The sequence below is a fragment of the Gopherus flavomarginatus genome, chromosome 1 (assembly GCF_025201925.1).
Source record: "Gopherus flavomarginatus isolate rGopFla2 chromosome 1, rGopFla2.mat.asm, whole genome shotgun sequence".
Taxonomy (NCBI): Eukaryota; Metazoa; Chordata; order Testudines; family Testudinidae; genus Gopherus; species Gopherus flavomarginatus.
In genome coordinates, this window is record NC_066617.1 from 129112969 (window position 1) to 129131217 (window position 18249).

An 18249-nucleotide genomic window follows, 5' to 3' on the forward strand; every position below is an offset into this window, starting at 1 on the left:
ACTGTATATTCAGCGAAGACATTGTTTAGAAATAACTGTGTGCTTTTTGAGTCCTGATTTATGCCATTAACTAAGAAATTCTTCTTCTTCCTGCATCCCTTTACTTTCTCCCTAAACAACTTAGTTGAGATTCAGGATTTTCACCTACATTGTCACCTTCGCTCCTCAGCTTCCAAAACGGCTGGATGTAAAACCAGGACCCCTCGTTCCCTGCAGCATCCAGAGACACCCGCATAGCATTCTTCTCCAAAAGAGCTGGTAACCTCTTATTGACAGTGAGATATTTGTTGCTTTTTATGTGCAGTAACTGTCAATAAAACAAATGATTAGGGTTCCTTCTGCCTTTCTGTCAGGGGTTTATTTTGCTTTTGGCAATTTTTCATAACAAATAATTGAAGATAAGTCAAACCAGAAAAGAAATCAAAGTACATTGGAATAAACCAAGAAAACAGTTAACGTATATGATCCTAAAGAAAACAGCATAGTCACCAGTTATGCGGCATATAGTATATACACCTTCCTCACAGTCTGGCCAGTGCAAGGTGCCAATCCAGACCAGTGAGGGGTGGAGCCATCACCCTCCTTTCTGTAACCTTGGGTGCCTCACAATGCTTTGCTGCTGTAGCTGCCAGCCTCAGCCACTCACCAACAGCCTACCAGCATGCAGGTCACACCCTGAATGTCTGAAGCAGGGCTGTCTAGCACACAACAGCTTTGATCCCAGCAGCCCTCCAGCAATTTCCACCAGCTTTGGCTACAGCCAGCAAGGAGACCCCAACGCACTCCCAGTCCTATATTTTCACAAAACCATGTGCTCTCAAATGTCCAGCTCTCTCCTGGACAGGTCAGAGAAATAATATGGTTCATTTGTTCCTCCAGACACAAAAACACATCACAGTTTATCATCTTAACTGGTGTGAATACACCCTTCCCTTTAAACACACCACTGAGTTAGTTTGTAGTTAATAAACTTGTTTTATTTTACACTAGGACATAAGTTAAATGAGATAAAGAAATAAAGTCAGCAAGGCTTACAAACAAACAAAAGTGAAAATATGCATCTAAAAGTCTTAAACTTAACCTAGCAAGATACAGGCTTTACTCAAGTTGTTTCTTTCATCTGTCAGTTCTCTTCCCAGCTGTGGCAGAGTTTCCCTCAGTCAGGACCTTTCCCAGAAGCACAAAGGGCTGGTTTCCTTTGTCCTTCTAGGTGAAAGTTCTTTGCCTAAGCAAGTTTCTCACCTATATTCAGTTCCAGAGACTTCACCCACCCCACCCACCCACACTTGGTTGAAGGACCCATCTTTCACAGCTTTCAAGAGCGCTGGCTTCTTGTGTCTGCCTAGTGATGGATGCCTAAAACAGCTTCCTGTCCTTGCTTGTATCTCCCACAATTCAACGACCTTGCTTCAGGAGGCAGGAAGCCTTCCTGTGTGCCCCACTTTCTGTGCCCATCAGGAAGCTGACTTCATGCTGTTCTTCCATTCCTGCGGGCTTCTCCTGGTATATAAATGGAGCTTCCATTGTTTTGGTCCTACCATGCTTAATTTACACAGAAGACAGATAAATAGTTTTCCCTAGACCTCCTCCTCCGACCCCACTTCTGTCTGGGCAGGAACTATTCCTCCCTTTGTTCAGCCACACACTTTAATATGATTGTAAAATGTAGGTATTAATACTATAGGAGGAATGATGGGTATTTACTGATATTATGTTTTAATCACCAGTCTGCTACAAGCATTCATAAAACTTATATGTAGGGACCTATCGAATTTAGGGTCCACTTTGGTCGATTTCATGGCCATAGGATTTTTAAAAAATTGTAAATTTCATGATTTCAGCTATTTAAATCTGAAATTTCACAGTGTTGTAATTATAGGGGTCCTGACCCAAAAAGGAGGCTGGGGACATGGGTCCCAAGGTTATTGTAAGGGGGGTTGTGGTCCTGCTACCCTTACTTCTGTGCTGCTGCTGGCAGCAGTGATTTCTTCAGAGCTGGGCAGCCAGAGAGCAGCAGCTGCTGGCCAGGAGCCCAGCTCTGAAGACAGAGCCTCCATCAACAGCAGCGTAGAAGCAAGGATGGTCTGGTGTGGTATTGCCACCCTTACTTCTGCGCTGCTGCCTGCAGAGCTGGGCCTTCAGTCAGTAACTGCCACTCTCTGGCCGCCCAGCTCTGAAGACAGCACATAAGTAAGGTGGCAATACTGCCAAAATAACCTTATGACCCCCTACAACTCCCTTTTGGTTCAGGACCGCCAATCTGAGTAACTTTCTCCCCAGTGAAATCTGCATCATCTAGGGTAAAAGCACACAAAAGACCAGATTTCATGGTCCGTGACGCATTTTTCATGGCCATAAATTTGGTAGGGCTCTCCTTATATGATACACTAATATTGTATTCAATCCGTTGATTCAATTGCTTACTATTTGAGGTTTAGAACCGCACTCCTCCATCTTTATAGCTTAGATAAAGTTTCTCCTCCCTGCTGGGGTGTAGCCATGCTGTTTCTTCCCCACACTTGTCAGTTGATAGTTGTGTTGATCTGATATGTAAATATATTTTCATGGTCTTTCAAAGTATTTTAGAAGTAACTGCCCAGAGGTGAAACTACTTTCCTTTGCTTGGGGTGGAGTAACTCCTATTTGACTGGCAAACACATTTTATGAATTATGATTTCAGTTTATGTCCGTAACTTTGCATCAGTTGTTTGCATCTAACATTACACAATGTTAGCAGGTGAGTTATGAGCTTTCCAATGACATATTACACAACATCTCTTAGATACAGATTATAACAATGAGTTGGGATACAATGGTCAGGACAATTGAAACTCACTGCTAGATACGCGGGTGCCCCCTTGCCCTCTTCCCTTAGACTGTTCTTAATGTTACTAACCCTTTAATGAGATTATTGAACTATAGGCCCATGTATGTTAAGAAAATGTTTTACTAAGCTTGAGAATATAACATCTTTCACACTTATGTGAAGAAGGAAGGACTCCTGTGATTTAGATGAAGTTGCACAGCACTTTTTCAATGATGATATCAACCTACATCATGGAAATGTATATTTACATCCATTTCCCAGACTGAACTACATATTGATAAATACTCTTGTGGCACATCATTAGAAAATGAACATATAGTATTTCTGGTATTCTTTTAAAAAGAAACACAGTAGAACAACTTTTACCAAGTTTTGTTTATCTGCTCTGTGACAACCAGAACTGCAACATTAGTTTCATGTTCCCGATAACCCCTGTCATGAAACATCTGTTTCCCTTTCAGCTCTGGGAGAATGCACATGCATCTCAGTGCCTTACCTGTATGACATTACTATATTTTACAATTTCGCCCAACAACTTTCTGTTCTCGCATTCATTCTGCTTCTGCTCCATTTCTGCCGCATGCTGCAAAAGAATAATTTATTTCAGTAGGAAATCAATACTAGGATTCAGCTATTGGGATGGTGAGAAAGTAAAGGAAATGGCATCACATTAATAATGCCTTCTTCAATTTACAGCTGTTACTGCACTATTGATATAAACAATTAGCACCAGTCTCTGCATCATAATTTTGTGCACTATAAACGCACAGATACCATACAACCATTCAGGGTTTATATTCCTCAAAATAAAATGATTGATAGTTTATGGATCATGTCCTAGCTGCATGCTATTTTAGAAGTTCAACAACAAGAAATATATTTCCTGGTACTTGATGTTATCCTGAATTTTGGAGAGAAAAAAGAAGGAAAAAAAAAAAAAAAAAGCACTTTCACCCTCCCATCTTCTCCTTTAAGATCTGAAATGCTCAAAAATAAATAAATATAAAAAAGGCATAAAATATATGGACAGTATAAGCCAACACACTTCTGGTTATATCAAAAGTAACTTGCAGGAAAAAGAATTGCACAGTAGTAATGCCACTTACATAGTACGTTTCACCCAAGAGTCTCAAAAATATTTTTAAAAACTTTAAAGAATTAATCTTTGCAATACTGTGCAAGTTTTAGTGAGTGATTTTATAGATGCTTGAGGCCCTGATTCTGCAATGTGTGGCATGCTGCTGTACCCACAAAGACCCCCTTCCCCCTGACTTTAATGGGACTCTGCTCAAGTGAAGCATTCAGCTCACAAACTACATGTTCCAGACTCAGAGTTTAAAGTGATTTACAGAAGGTCAAACAGACTCAGTGGCAGAGGTGGGTATAGAACCAAGGAATGCTGACTCCTAGTCCCCTGCTCTATCTACACCACCTTCCACTGGATGTTTTCTTCATTGCTTTTAGAAAGTAGCATTGAATGCTGTCCCTTCATTGTGTGAAATTATGTCTACAGGTAATCACGTTTCACCCAGCCAGCATCATCCTTCTGATTTTGCTGTGTGTGCAGACTCTTTTTCAGTGATAGAGGAACTCTTTCCTCATATCCAGTGTTCGATGTAAAGGAGGAGGTGTATGGTGTCTAAGGACAATTAGGTGAGAAAGTGCCACCACCTAGACTGACGGCAATAAAAACAGCCTTACTGGAGATATTTCAGGCTGAAGGTGTGGAAAAAGGTTCTCTAAATGTCCCTTTGCCTGACTCCTAGAATTCAGACCTAAAATGACACAGTACATTAAAAGAAAGGGCTGGTCCTATTAAGTCAGTTATTTGATAAATGAATATTATGTCATGGGAGTCCCCAGTGCTTCATACAATGAGTAAAGACAGTCCCTATCCCAAAGGACTGATGACCTAAGGCAGGACAGACAGGATGCAGAGGGCAGCACTGCCAGTCAAGGAGATAGGAGGGTGGACGAAGGGGTACATAAGAAGGGTTGCTATAGTGGCATAATACTCATGATGGCAATTCTCCAGGTATTTGTTGTTGTTTCATTTTATTGTAATTCTACCACCGCCTACAGATTCAGATAACGTGTCTCTTACTTGTAGTTTCTTAAGCAAGGCTGCTTCTGTATGGTTTCCTTGTTTGGCTTGTTTAGCTTTCCAGTACTGCTTCTGTGCAGAATATCGGTTCATAGGACACACCTTGAAAAGGCAATCTGCAGAAAATTGAAAAAAAATACCTATAAAAAAAAGTGATGTTGAAAGATGCTTCCCTTATTTGTCTGGGTGGGGTTCTTTTGTTTTGTTTTGTTTTTCCAGCAATGCCTAGATACCACAATGTGTGGGCATAGATTAGATTGAAAACATTCTGACAGTAATGAAACCATAAAAGTGTGGGGGAAATAGCTGAGCCATCCATAAATCTTTCAATGACACCTACATCCTCCCACTCAGCACAGGTTCTCCGAACACCCAATGCAGGGCTGTAGGCCATAAACCTGCAAGAAATATGCAAGACGCCATGCTTTTTCCCCTTTTATTCTTCTTTGCTCTGGTATGGCTTTACATATGTATTGACTGAACATGTGTGACTTCTGAAACCCTGAGTATATGAGCCCTACTTTTTGACTTCAGCAATCTGCTCTTCCTATTCTCTTGGCAGTGCAAAAATAATAAGCTATGGCCTCTCAGATGCAAGGTATATTAAGAATTTTAACACTGTGTTCAGTTCCATATGTGCTTTCCTCAAGATTGGTTAACAAAACGGTATCAAAGGAACAAAAGCCACTCTCCAACCTAAGGTTTCTTAACACCTAGTGGAGATAGAATGTTACATATAAAAGTTGCAAATGGTATCTGCTCTTTACTCCATGGTAGCAGGGTTGGCTACAGGGCATTTTGCTGCTCTACGTAAAATGGAAAACATACACTTTCTATACACAACAATACCGCAGTCACATACACAAACAATTTTTAATGACCTATCTTACACAGCCCCTCTAACAATATATGAAATGAACATCTCAGAACCTTTGCTGTATTTATCCTCACAAGAACCCTATGAGACAGAGAACGTCCATCTGGCATAAGCCCCATTTCACAGATGGGAAACTGAGGGGGAGAGAGAGACTAAGTGAATAGTCTGAGGTCACACAGGAAGTCTGTGGTGGTGCAGAAAATTAAACTCTGGCTCTATAGTCCAAAGTTAGTGTTCTAACCACAGGACCACCCTTTCAGCAGACTAGCACAACCAATGTCACACAGCACAGTGTATTCTCTAGTACTAGTAAATTACAGTAGAGCTTAGAGGCCTCAGTTAAGAATAGATCCCTTTTACGCTAGGTGCTGTACAAATCCATGATAAGCGGTATCCCCTGTCCCATAGGGTTTACAATCAAAATAGACAAAGCAGAAAAGGGGCAGGAGACAGGGACTTTCTCTCATTTTAAATATGGGAAAGAGGTACGGAGGGATTAAGTGACTTGCCCAAGTCTGACTTCAGAACAACAAATATTTAACTATTTTTATGAATATGTACTCTTGTATCATCAACTGTTATTAAACCTAGGCTCGGAAGAATTCTGTTTTAAACAGCAAATGCTGGTAATTGTAGTTTCACCCTCAGCATATAGAAATCAAAGAGAAAAAAGCATCAATTGTCAATGAAAATTTTACAGACATGGAATTTAAAAAAAAAAAAAAAAACCATTTTATTTGAGAGCTAATAAAACCCCATGGGGTGTTGTGTGCGGTGGTGGGCCTAACGCAGGCCTCCACACTCAGTAACACTTGGTAATTTAAACTAAAAGGTTAAAAAAAAACATTGTGAGACATGATCAAATTCTATAACTATTTCTGAATCAATGTTAATAACCTACTGCTGGGATTTTCAGAGGAGGTGTACAAGAGTAGCTGTGACTTCTGGCATTGATGTTGGATCTTACTTCAGTGGAGGATTGAGAATAATATAGAGCTCTGCTCCCCCATGCCCTCCCGAGTCACCCACATTAGAGAAAGGCGAGAGCGTTATGTCAGGAACAAGGGTGCAGCTGGTGCTGGAGTAATCAGAGACACTTCCTCTCCTTTACACCAGCAGAGTTTTTCTGCAGAGTGGGAATTCTTCACTAGCAGTTTTAAGGCCACTTTGCACTGCTTATGTGGTACACCTCTACCCCGATATAATGCTGTCCTCGGAAGCCAAAAAATCTTACCGCGTTATAGGTGAAACCATGTTCTATCGAACTTGCTTTGATCCGCCAGAGTGTGCAGCCCCGCCCCTCCTCGGAGCACTGCTTTACATCCGAATTTGTGTTATATTGGGTCACGTTATATCGGGGTAGAGGTGTACAAGTTGTTTCCTAGCAGACTGGAGAATCCTGGTCCATGGGCATGTTTGCTTCTTTATTCATTACTGCACTTATATCTAGGTGCTCACACAATCATAACGCATATTTATCAAAAATCATTTCAAAATAAACTGCCTCGAAGACTCTACCCAAGCTCTCCTTACCCCCAAAAATGCTTTCTTCCCACAACTAGCCACAATCCCAATTAGGACTGTAGCTCCAGGTACTTCAATATTAACAAACATATGCCCAAGCTAAGCACATACTTTCATATTACGCTGGATCAGTGCCTAAATGTCTCAATTTAAATTTACTGAAAAATATAGCTTATATATTTTTGTATATTTTCTATATTAGTGTATTTTTAAAATGTGGGTAATTGCCTGTTCATTTGTTACCATCGGGTGGGGTGGGGAGTGAGTCAGCATCTGAGATGTTCGGGACCTAAATATAGGCAATGTGCTGCTTTTAACCACTGATTTAGATCAGCTGTGGATAACACTGCACCATAAAGAGGTTCACGTCTGCAGTTACCCAGTATCTAGTTCCCGAGCATAGCCTATTAATCTGTAAAACACACATACGGAAAGTCCCATACGCATTATTTGTAGTAGGAAGTACATCCTGTTTCATCACTGGAGACTTATAGGCGATATCCAAGTGTCAAATTCATAATTTATCTCTAGGCTAGATACAGATGCAAATCCCACTCAGTTTCATTGCTGTGAACTCACTGGAGTTCTCCAACAGTGGAAACAAGAACAGAATCTGGCTCACCCTACACATCCTCTCACACTCTACAAGTGAATAGTCAGCAAAACTGAAATATAGCAAGAAATCCAAGGACAGCATGAACACAAGGAGGAAGGAGGCAAGTACAGCTCAGGCAGTCCCTGTGTTTCCTAGGGAAGCAAAGTATGTTCTCATTTATTTATATTTTTTAAAATGCAGGTATGTCTGATGTTTTGGGGCCCTGATTGTCACCACCTCACTCAATATAGCCCATCTCAGTTGACTCTAATTTTCTGATACTACTGTAGCCCACTGGTAAGTGTATATTACGCACACCCCTCTATGGTGATCCCTAGTGGATAAGAGCCTGTTATATTGCTCACTAAGGAGCCTTGGCTCTTTAGTTTGACTTGTAGCAGCACATGCTTTCAGCTCTGGAGATCCCTGGTTCAAGCCCTGACATGTTGACCAAGATGGCAGCCATCACACTATATTAAATTCAGTCTTTCATTGAAATGTCTCCTCTCCCTTCTTCTCCTAGCAATAGGCCCTGCTCGGGCATTCACGGGCTCGAAAACTCGATTTATATTCAAACCAACAGTGGTGGTGCTTTCCTTGGCACTTACTCAAAATCCTCACAGTTTTGCTATCTAATCTCAATTCTGTGCAGCTGCTCCTTAAAAGAAAGAGTTACCAGGCATTAGCAAAGCAAACCGTGCCACCTTGCAGCAATGTTTGCTTTAGTTTGGAGTGGGAATATTTAAAATGAAAACCACAATATATAAACTAAGGTACATGACAGCAGTTTGTACAGCTTCTACAATACTTTGAACTCTGAGAAGAAGAAGAAGAAGAAGAAGAAAAAATAAATATAAAACATTACATACCAATAAATCATACTGCAGGTTGAAAAAGTAAGTTTGAGTATCCGGGGCTTGCCCTCTAGATCAAAGTCAGCTATTGTTTTCCATAACAACCTATATTCTATAAATTATAAACTCTCATTCTCAGAACTCTTTCTACAAACACTTATATCCCTCGTGCCTGATATTTTCTGAACAAATACAAGCTTGTATGCTTTGCTTCCAAGCCACAGTTACTCCTCATCCATATCCTCTCAGTTGTGTAAATACACAACTCCATGCAACGTCTCCACTACAATGTACAGTCCTTCCTATTATATAGCACAGAAACATGACACTAATGTGAAAATCAATTTTTAGTGACCATTATGGCAGCATTTATCCTCCCAAGAGAAAACTTCAGAGAGGTTAAAAAAAGGCCAGGAATCAAAAATCCCAGCAGATTCCACTCACCTGGGGAAAGCTCTGTAGCAGCAGAAAGTGATCAGAAAGCCTGGCTCTTTAAACTCATGGAACTCAAGGATTCCTGGGGAAACTTTGCTCCCAACCTAAGACTCCTCTAAAAGGTGGGACACCAGTGGCATTTGGCAGCACTGGTATTTTGAACTCTGAAGTCCAGTAAGCATTGTTTTATAATGCAAAGACATACTCTGCAGATCTCCCCAAAAATTACATGAACACATCTTGCAAACATTGTGACCTTTCAACAGTAGTGCAATTGAAATACTTCCTCAATATTTGACACAACCCAATAGGTGAAAAGAGGAAAATAGCATTGCAATGTTCTGAGCTGTCTGTAGCAGCAAATGCAAAAATGCTGCAGTATCACATCATTTCCTTATTAAATACAGACATTTGTCAACCAGCTGTTTCACAGTTATACTCCTAAATACCTCCCACTCCTAGACAGACAGTCTACACTTGATGTTAAAAGAGTGTTTTAATCAGAACAAACATGCTCTGTGTTAATTACTCATCTATCAATATGGGGGGGAAAAAGTCAATCCTTACAGAAGGAAATACTTGACAAAAACTTGCCATGCACTGTGCAGATAAACTAAATGGGAAAGAGAGCATGGGGAGCCCATCTAGACTTACACAGCCCCCCGTTTCCACAGCATCTGCGCATTTCTTGAATATTAATGAATTTATCTGCCCAATACCCCTCTGTTCTCTTCCCTCTGTGATAGGGGAAATTCTATCTTCTCCCTGGTATAGGAAAGGAGGCACTAGGTGAGTTGCTTAAGGTCACACAGGAAAGATTGCGGTGAAGCTGTGAAGTAAATGCAATTCTCCTTCATCTCAAGGCCGTGCCTTAAAGGTGACCAATAAAAGGATTTTTTTTTCATTCATTTAAACTTGGCTTGTGCGCTTGCTTTGCTTTTTGATAATGTGTCAAAAAAAAAAACAAACAAACCTGAGTGTTGTTGGTTGGTTACGTTTCTCCCTGCTGTAATGAGGCGGCCTGGCTCCCAGCCACCCCAGAGAGGGACGAGCCCTTACGGACACCAAAGTGGGCACAGCCACTGGAGCCTGCGCCCGCCCCTCAGAGGTCACGGCGCAGGGCAGGAAGTATAAAAGCCCAGCTCCAGGGGTCAGAAGCGGCCTGGCCGCCGGAGAGGCCAGATGCTGATGCCCTAGCTCCCACTGGGGAGACTCCTGCCGCCTGCGACCGACCCGAGGATTGGCCATACCTGCAGAGACTGGATGCCGACCAGATGCTGGAAAAGCCCCTAAGCCAACCGGTACAAAGGGACCCTGAGGAGCTGCCCAGTTTACCCCTCGATCTATATGCCGAGGAGCCCATGGTGTGGGATGCTGTGGAAAACGCTGCTGAGACACAGGTACCGGTAGAGGGGGAGGTCGGAAGCAGCCCGGGGGCACCCGACCCTAGTGTGGCTGCAGCATACCCAGAGCCGATGTCAGTGTGTTGCGGCCAGGATCCCCACTGACACTGCAGCAGGTTGCCTGCCGCTGTTAGGACCCCGGGCTGGGACGCAGAGGAGTGGGCGGGCCTGCATCCCCCCGCCACCCTACTCACGGGTGGCAGTCTCCCCCTTGCCCTGACGCTCAGGCCCAGGAGACTGGGCTTCTTAACTTACTGAACTGTTTGCTCAGCCCCTGCCTGAGGGTCTGGGCCCTGAACTATTGTTTGTTGCCCCGCCCTGACCTAGAGCCTGGGCCTCCAAGACAAGACTATTGGCTCAGCCCCTGCCTGAGGGCCTGAGTTCCTGGCCGTTTCCTGACCACCAGGCTAATTCACCAGTGCACTGGACTCGTTTAGTGAGGTGGCCTGGCTCCCAGTCGCCCCAGAGAGGGGCGAACCCCCAACAGCGGATGTTTACACTGCTTATTTCTTACATTATACAAAACAAGAAAAAAGTGTCAAGTCAGGTGTTCCCTGAGTAATAAACAATATATAGTATTAGTGTTATGGCAGTGCCTAGAAATCCCAACTAAGACTGGGACCCACTATGCTAAAAACTGCAAAAACACATGATAAAAGACAGTCCTTGCCCCACAGAGCTTACAATCTAAACAGTCAAGACAGACAGAGCAGGAGGGGAAGCAGAGACACAGAAAAAATGTATTAATTTGCCCAAGGTTACACAGCAGCCTGTGGCAGAACCAGGAATAGAACCTAGCTCTCCTGATGACTGCCAGTTCACTGCCCTACCCACTTGACAACACTGACTCTCCCGTTTTGTTGAAGGACCTCCGGGCACTTTCAGGGTTGTTTATTGTGAACTCTCACCATGTTATCTGAAGAAGTGGGAGAGATGACTCGAATAAGAGCTTCCTTTATTTAAAAGGCTATTGAGTCACTGAAGTTAAACAAAAAACAGCAAATAACAAACAGAGCTTTAAACAGTATAATTAAAAAGCCCATGCCACTTCAACTGCTCAACTTTCACTTGTTTCACTCGTGATGTCATCATTTTACTAGTTCTCAAGCCATTATTAAATCCTCCAGCCTAGACATAATCGGAATGTCTAAAGTGAAAAAACAAGCGGGGGAACTTTTCTGAAGAAACACACCCGCACGCACACATACACACTTCTGAAATCATATAAACTCCAAAAAGGGCACAAGTCAATTTTTCTTTTCCTTTGCGGGTCACCTTTAAATCTAGGATTACTATAAATCTAACCACCTCTTCTACAATTCTCCTGAAACAGTGGTTTAAACTTTGGATTGTCAAAAGATACTTTTAGAAAACAGATGCAAGAAGATGGAGAGATTGGTCATCTGTAGGTGCCTGAGAAAGTGAGATGGGGTAAAGAAGTTTTAGGATGGATAGGTAGCCACAGTATTTTTATATTTAAATACTAGCATTGATTTACTTTATTTAAACAAAAAAAGTCATTTATTAGTCACAGACATCAAGAGTTGGAAGACTTCCACTTATATTACTGAGTCCATTCCCTAGCAAATGCAGGATAGACTCCTCAGAGGATGCAATCAATATCACTTGATAGTCCACGTGACCCCAAGAGGGGGCACAAAATTCAACAGCCCAGAAACTCAATACAGCAAGCAATATAACCTGAGCGAGCAAGTGTAACAGGATCCCTGCTCACCCAGCCATTGCAATGAGGGAGCCAAAAGAAAAGAAATAGTTTGTGCCTTTTTATGCTTCTGTACGTTTATAAAGAGGTCTGAAAAGTGTTATGTTTTAAACATATGTAAAAAATGGGCAGGGAAAAAACAACCTGAGAAATTCAGCCCTGAAAGACTCTATAGTGACTGGAGAACTAGTGAAATTGTCATATGACATTACATGAGGCTGAGAGCAGAGCAACTGGGAAGAGAAGGGATATTTAAAATCCTATTACTTACAAATCTTTGGGTTCTGAAGAAGGAAAGGGGGGGGGAAAGGTGGCAGCTGAGGAGAGGGACAACAGTTACATTGAGGAAGGGAGGAGGCAGCGAGAGACTTTTGAGGAGAAAATGATAGCAATGAAGGGTCATGAGGGAAGGGGCAGAACTGAGGAGGAGGGTAATGGAGGAAACAATAGGGAGATTGAAGGCAAAAAGGGAGATTGAGGGACAAAGTGGAAACGGCCAAGGGGAGAATGGTGGAGGGAGAGATAAAGGAATTAGTAGGATGGAGGGGAAAAGGATAGGGGCAGGGCTGGATGGAAAAAGAAAATCAGGGTAAACAGAAGGGACTCTAATGGAAGGAAGAGAGCGAACTGAAGGAAAACATTGCGAGAAAGAAATGAAAAACCAAATGTATCAAAATAAGGGTGGAAAAAAAAGTCAGAAAAGAAAACTTTGATTTACTCATAAATGTTGCACTTATTTTAAATGCCTCATGGGAGGAGGGGTACAAACCAACAGAAAAATCAAGTCAATTGAAGTATTTATGCATGCAAGCACTTTGGAGGACAGGATTAGGGTTCAAAACAACCTTTACAAATTAGAGAATTGGTCTGAAATCAGCAAGATGAAATGCAATAAAGACAAGTGCAAAGTATTACACATGGGAAGGAACTATCAAATGCACAAATACAAAAGGGGGGAAAGCTGGCTCGGTGGTAGTACTGCTGAAAAGAATTTGGAGGTGGTAGTGGATCACAAATTGAATGAGACTCAACAATGTGATGTAGTTGCAAAAAAAGGCTAATATGTTTTGGGCAGTGTTAATAGGAGTGTCACAAGTGAGACATGAGAGGTACCAGTGCCAAGTAGAATGGGACAGTTGAGATCTCAGCTGGAGTACTGTGTCCAATTTTGGGCAGCACACTTTATGAAAGGTGAATAAACTGGAGAGCATCCAGAGGAGAGCAACAAAAATGACAAGGTTTAGAAAACCTGAACTACGAGGAAAGGGTAAAAAACTGGACATGCTCAGTCTTGAGACATGAAGATTGAGGGAGGACCTTCAAATACATTAAGGGCTGTTTATAAAAAGAGGACAGTGATCAATTGTTCTCCAGGTCCACAGAAGGAAAGACAAGAAGGCTTAAACTGCAGCAAGCGAGATTTAGGCTAGATATTAGGAAGAACTCTCTAATTACAAGGCTAGTTAAGCTCTGGAATAGGCTTCCAAGGGAAGCTGTGGAATCCTCATCACTGAAGGTTTTTAAGAACTGGTTGGACAAACACCCGTCAGGGATGACCCAGGTTTATTTGGTCCCGCTTCAGCGCAGGGGCTGGCCTTGACGATTTCGAGTCCCCTTCCAGCCCTATATTTCTACACTTCTATGATACCAATGAAGGGCCTTGTGCTCCTCAGTGCGGCCAAATTTGTGCTGTAAGTGTTTTTAATTGTGGTCTGTTGCATATATTGCATATGTAGTCTATTGGAGGCTAAAAGTATTTCCCAATGGAGATAACTACATGTTACATTAATTAAAGTATGTTTGAGGTTGCAGTTTAAGGAAGCTTGCATGTCTGCTGCCCACATTGTACCTGTTCTGTGGACAAACAGAGGACTTTTGGCTGGCAGTCCAGCACCTTTCATAACCACTAGGAGGCTAATCCTTTAAGGTGCTGAGTACCTCCATGAAGGTGTTGAGAGCCCTCAATACCCTTTCACTTCAATAGGAAATGAGAGCCCACAGCACCTTACATAATCGGGTATAATTCAACCACAAGACACTAAAAGCTCTTTTGAATAGACAACAGACTACAGGAAACACCCATGGGACCAAATTCTGCTCTCATTCATGCTGGTGTAAGCGTAGAGTAACTCCACTGACATCAGTGCAGTTACTCCAGATTTACACTACTGTGACTGAGAGCAGAATTTGGCACATGGTACCTTTAAATAGCCCCAAAAGGAAAGGCAACCACAGCTTTGTTTAACTGAACAATACTCAATCCCAGGTGATCTGAAACAGAAACATAAAGCAGCCACCACTCGCCCTAAAAGAGAAAGTAAAACACACATACAACAATGAAACTGTATACTATTTTGGGGCATGTTTCAACTCAGGCCTGCAGCTGTACTCAATTTTGAACCGTGTGAATGCTATAGGAGAGGTACTGTATGGCAGATAGCAAACTGAGCAAAACTGAGAAGGCATCACTGAAAAACAACAATCATGGTCCCCCATGATACCTTTTTCAGAGCCAGCTCTTGGAGAGTAAGCAATATTAGAAACTCTTTCATGGTTCCTTGGCTCCCAAGAATCCATCCTTATTTCAGCCACCAATAATAACAGTATAACCGGTGCAGATAGCAATACCTATAGTTAAAGTTGCCCGACACATCATGTTATTAGACCCTATTGTCAGTTGCTTATAACTTTGCCAAACTTTAAGCATTCAGGCTTAAGTTTTCATGCCACGTGCCTGCCTAAGGTTGATTTAATTATTTTAAGTTTCAGCTAAAATGGTTCAGCCATTTCTGAGAACGAGACTAGAGAAAAAACACATTGTTGCACATGCTCAGCAGATATTTAAGAGCTTGGTGGCTAAGTTTTGTCTTCACTGAGCATACTCAAGCCTCTCTCAGCTCCTTGTGATGACCAGGCTCCACATGCACCATCGCTGCAGAGTGACTGAGCATGCTCCATTCTAGGGATGCACAGGCTGACTCTAACTCTTGCTGCAGTACCAGGTACTAGAACTGAGAACAGGAGATTCTCTCCTGTGCTTTCAATGCTTCCCCCTGCTGGGCCCAGGCAGCCACGAAAAAGGGGATGGGGATAGAAGCTGGCAGGAGAGATTGGAGAGGAGGAGGGGCAGGGGAAAGTGGCAGGAGCCTGGGTTGAAGGATTAGGAGGAGAGCAGAACAGAGCAGGGTGATTAGATGTCCTGATATTATTGGAACCATCCCAATTACTGGGACATTCCCGATATTAGGGGCTTTATTTTATATAGGCAACCTATTAGCCATCCAGATAGGGTGATCTGATTTTTCACACTAGCTAAGACAGAGAGACAGGCTTTGGGTGGACAGTGCAGGGGCATAAGGGTGTATAAACTCCAGGTAGCACTCCCCTCTTTTAACAGCACCTACTGCTGACTTCAGAGGATTCTGTATCAGGAAACTTTGGGTTTACTTTGGCGCAGTTATATCAATCGCTGAAATCAAGGGTAATTTCAAGTGTGGACAAGGCATTAAAAGGTTTTCTTTCCCTCCCACCACATGCACAGAGAATGTAGAGCTGCATTTAAAGTATTCTGCTCCTAAAAAAAAAAAAAAAAAAAAAAAAAAAAGTTGTATTTGGCCAATGCATCTCACCCCCCCCCCAAAAAAACAACAAAAACAAAAACACACCCATTATATTAGCATGAAAACTGACCATAAGAAAAAAAAAAACCTCCCAAAAATATTAGTTTAATCCATATGTGTATGTTCAGAGAAGTGGAGAAAAGTAAGAAAGGTTATAGGTAGAGCTGGACAAAAAACAAAGGGGGAATGTTTTTTTAAAAAATTGTTTTTTTTTTTATACACAACAAAGAGAGCGCGCAAAATCAGCCATTTCTGATACTTTCTTGTGCTTGCTTCCTATTTACAATAGGAGTCTTAATGGCACTTCAGAAGCCTAAAGGGGTCTTAAAGTGACTGTAAATGTTAGACTGCCAGAGTAGTGTACATGGGCCTCAGTTAAAATGAAACTTAACCCCTTTCCCCATATTTTCCCAACTGTTCTTAATATTCTTTACCTTCTCATATCGTACATTAATTTTTCATTTATATTGCAACTTCAAGAGTCAGTGGCCCAGTCCTACTGGCAAATTTGGGGACTTCCATTGTGTTGTAATGCAAACCTTTGCCCAAGAGAGTAGAATGTGGAGTAGTTTTGTAAACTACAGATCCAGCTGTAGCCCCTGTATGTGAAATAAAAAGTACTCTCATTCACTTACCTCTGAACTTCTTAGGAGGGTTGGCAAGATCGCCTGCCTCTGGCTGAACCACACATCTGTCATCCACTAACCTAGAAAAACAAACATATTTAATATTATTATTTTCACTGTTGTCATATGTATGTTTGCACAGACGTATCCATGACATTTAAGGTTACAGGGTTCTCACATTTCCATTTTGAGCCAATAACGTGGAAAAAAAAAAAAAAGTACAACCTGTATTATGTCAGCACAATGAAAGCACAAATATCTGTGCTCTCCTCTTGCATAAGAGGATTTCTTTTATAGCACTAATTCAAAGCAGCTATTTCAGATCCCGCTTCATTTAAATCTAGTTAAAGTCCCTTTCATTGCAATGTGAATGCTGATATTATGTGCAAAATTCTTAGCTTTCATTTTCAGTGGTACATTAACCTTGAATAATAAACAAACAGTCTGCCTCTGGGCAGCTCTCAGATTCTCATAGCCAAGCTCCCGAGGCCTGATCCAAAGCCCGCTGAAGTTAATAGAAAGATTCTCACTGACTTCAATGGGCTCTGGATTAAGCCTTGAAGACGAAGACTGAGGCATCTATGTTTGCAGCATGAAGAAAAGGATTTAAAGTGCTACATTTAAAGTACAACTTGCTAACTTTGGCCTCAATTCTGCAAGCAGCTCCATGCAAGCCAATCTCTACACCCACACAGGACCCCTTTAAACTCAGCAACTGCAATGGGGCTCCTTGCTGATACAGGAGTTCATCCAGGAGACTGTTTACATGACTGAGACATATGTTCTTTGGTGAGTTGTTGCTGCCCAATACTTCTTCCAAATGCTCCCAGGGGAAGCAATGATGAAACTTTCTTCCAATAAACTCACAGGATAGTGAAATGTTGGACAGGTTGTGGACAGCCCTTTACAAATACAAAAGTAACATTTCACACATTCTGTATGATCTGCAGGCCGCACCTATTTGAAAGCCAAATGACAACATACACTTGAGCAGGTATGATAGTCCAACCACTAGAGGCAACGGGAGGGCACACGTAGAGTCTATGATCACAATGAGAGCATCTGAATGGAGGTGTCATACAAAAGATATTACATTATTTTACTCCTGGGGGAATTCTGCACCACTGCACATGTGCAAAATTCATGTCCCCTGCAGATTTCTTTGCCTTCCCGCAGAAAGATGGCTTTCTAAGGGGGAAGCAAAGGGAAGCCACAAAAGCAGTCATATGACACTCCCCAGCAGTATGTTTTGAGTGCCCAGGGCAGCCAGCAGAGAGGTAAATCACTGTGGGGCAAGGGGCAGGACTGGAGAAGACCTGGCTGGTGGCACTTACCCTGTGCTAGGCTCAGCTGCTAGTCCCGGCTGGGCTGGGGAGGATGGGACTTCGCATTCCTGGCATTCAGGGCCATGTCAGACCCACCCCTAGATTTCTCCCCAAGCTGCAGGAAGCTCTGCGAACTCCCCTACCCATTCCTGCACCCATCACATCTCAGCTGCAGGGGGAGGGTTCCCTGTATGGGGAGATGCTCTCCCATCCACCCAATCCTCACACCAAGCCTCACCCCCCAAATACCCAGAGCATACCCCCCCCAATGAGCCCCACTCCCCCTGCACCTGGACCAAACAGACAAGCCACCTGCACCCAGATCCCCACCCTACT

At 42.5% G+C, this 18249-nt stretch overlaps 1 protein-coding gene across 1 annotated transcript in view; it reads right to left on the reverse strand.

The window, feature by feature from the left end:
* ITPR2 (inositol 1,4,5-trisphosphate receptor type 2) overlaps positions 1 to 18249 on the reverse strand; it is a 366766-nt gene that overhangs the window by 288688 nt on the left and 59829 nt on the right. The window contains exons 2-5 of the mRNA XM_050967887.1: positions 16598 to 16668; positions 4932 to 5047; positions 3324 to 3410; positions 149 to 307 (exon numbers count right to left, since the gene is read on the reverse strand). Coding sequence (XP_050823844.1) covers positions 149 to 307; positions 3324 to 3410; positions 4932 to 5047; positions 16598 to 16668 — 433 coding nt within the window. The remainder of the gene's footprint in view (positions 1 to 148; positions 308 to 3323; positions 3411 to 4931; positions 5048 to 16597; positions 16669 to 18249) is intronic.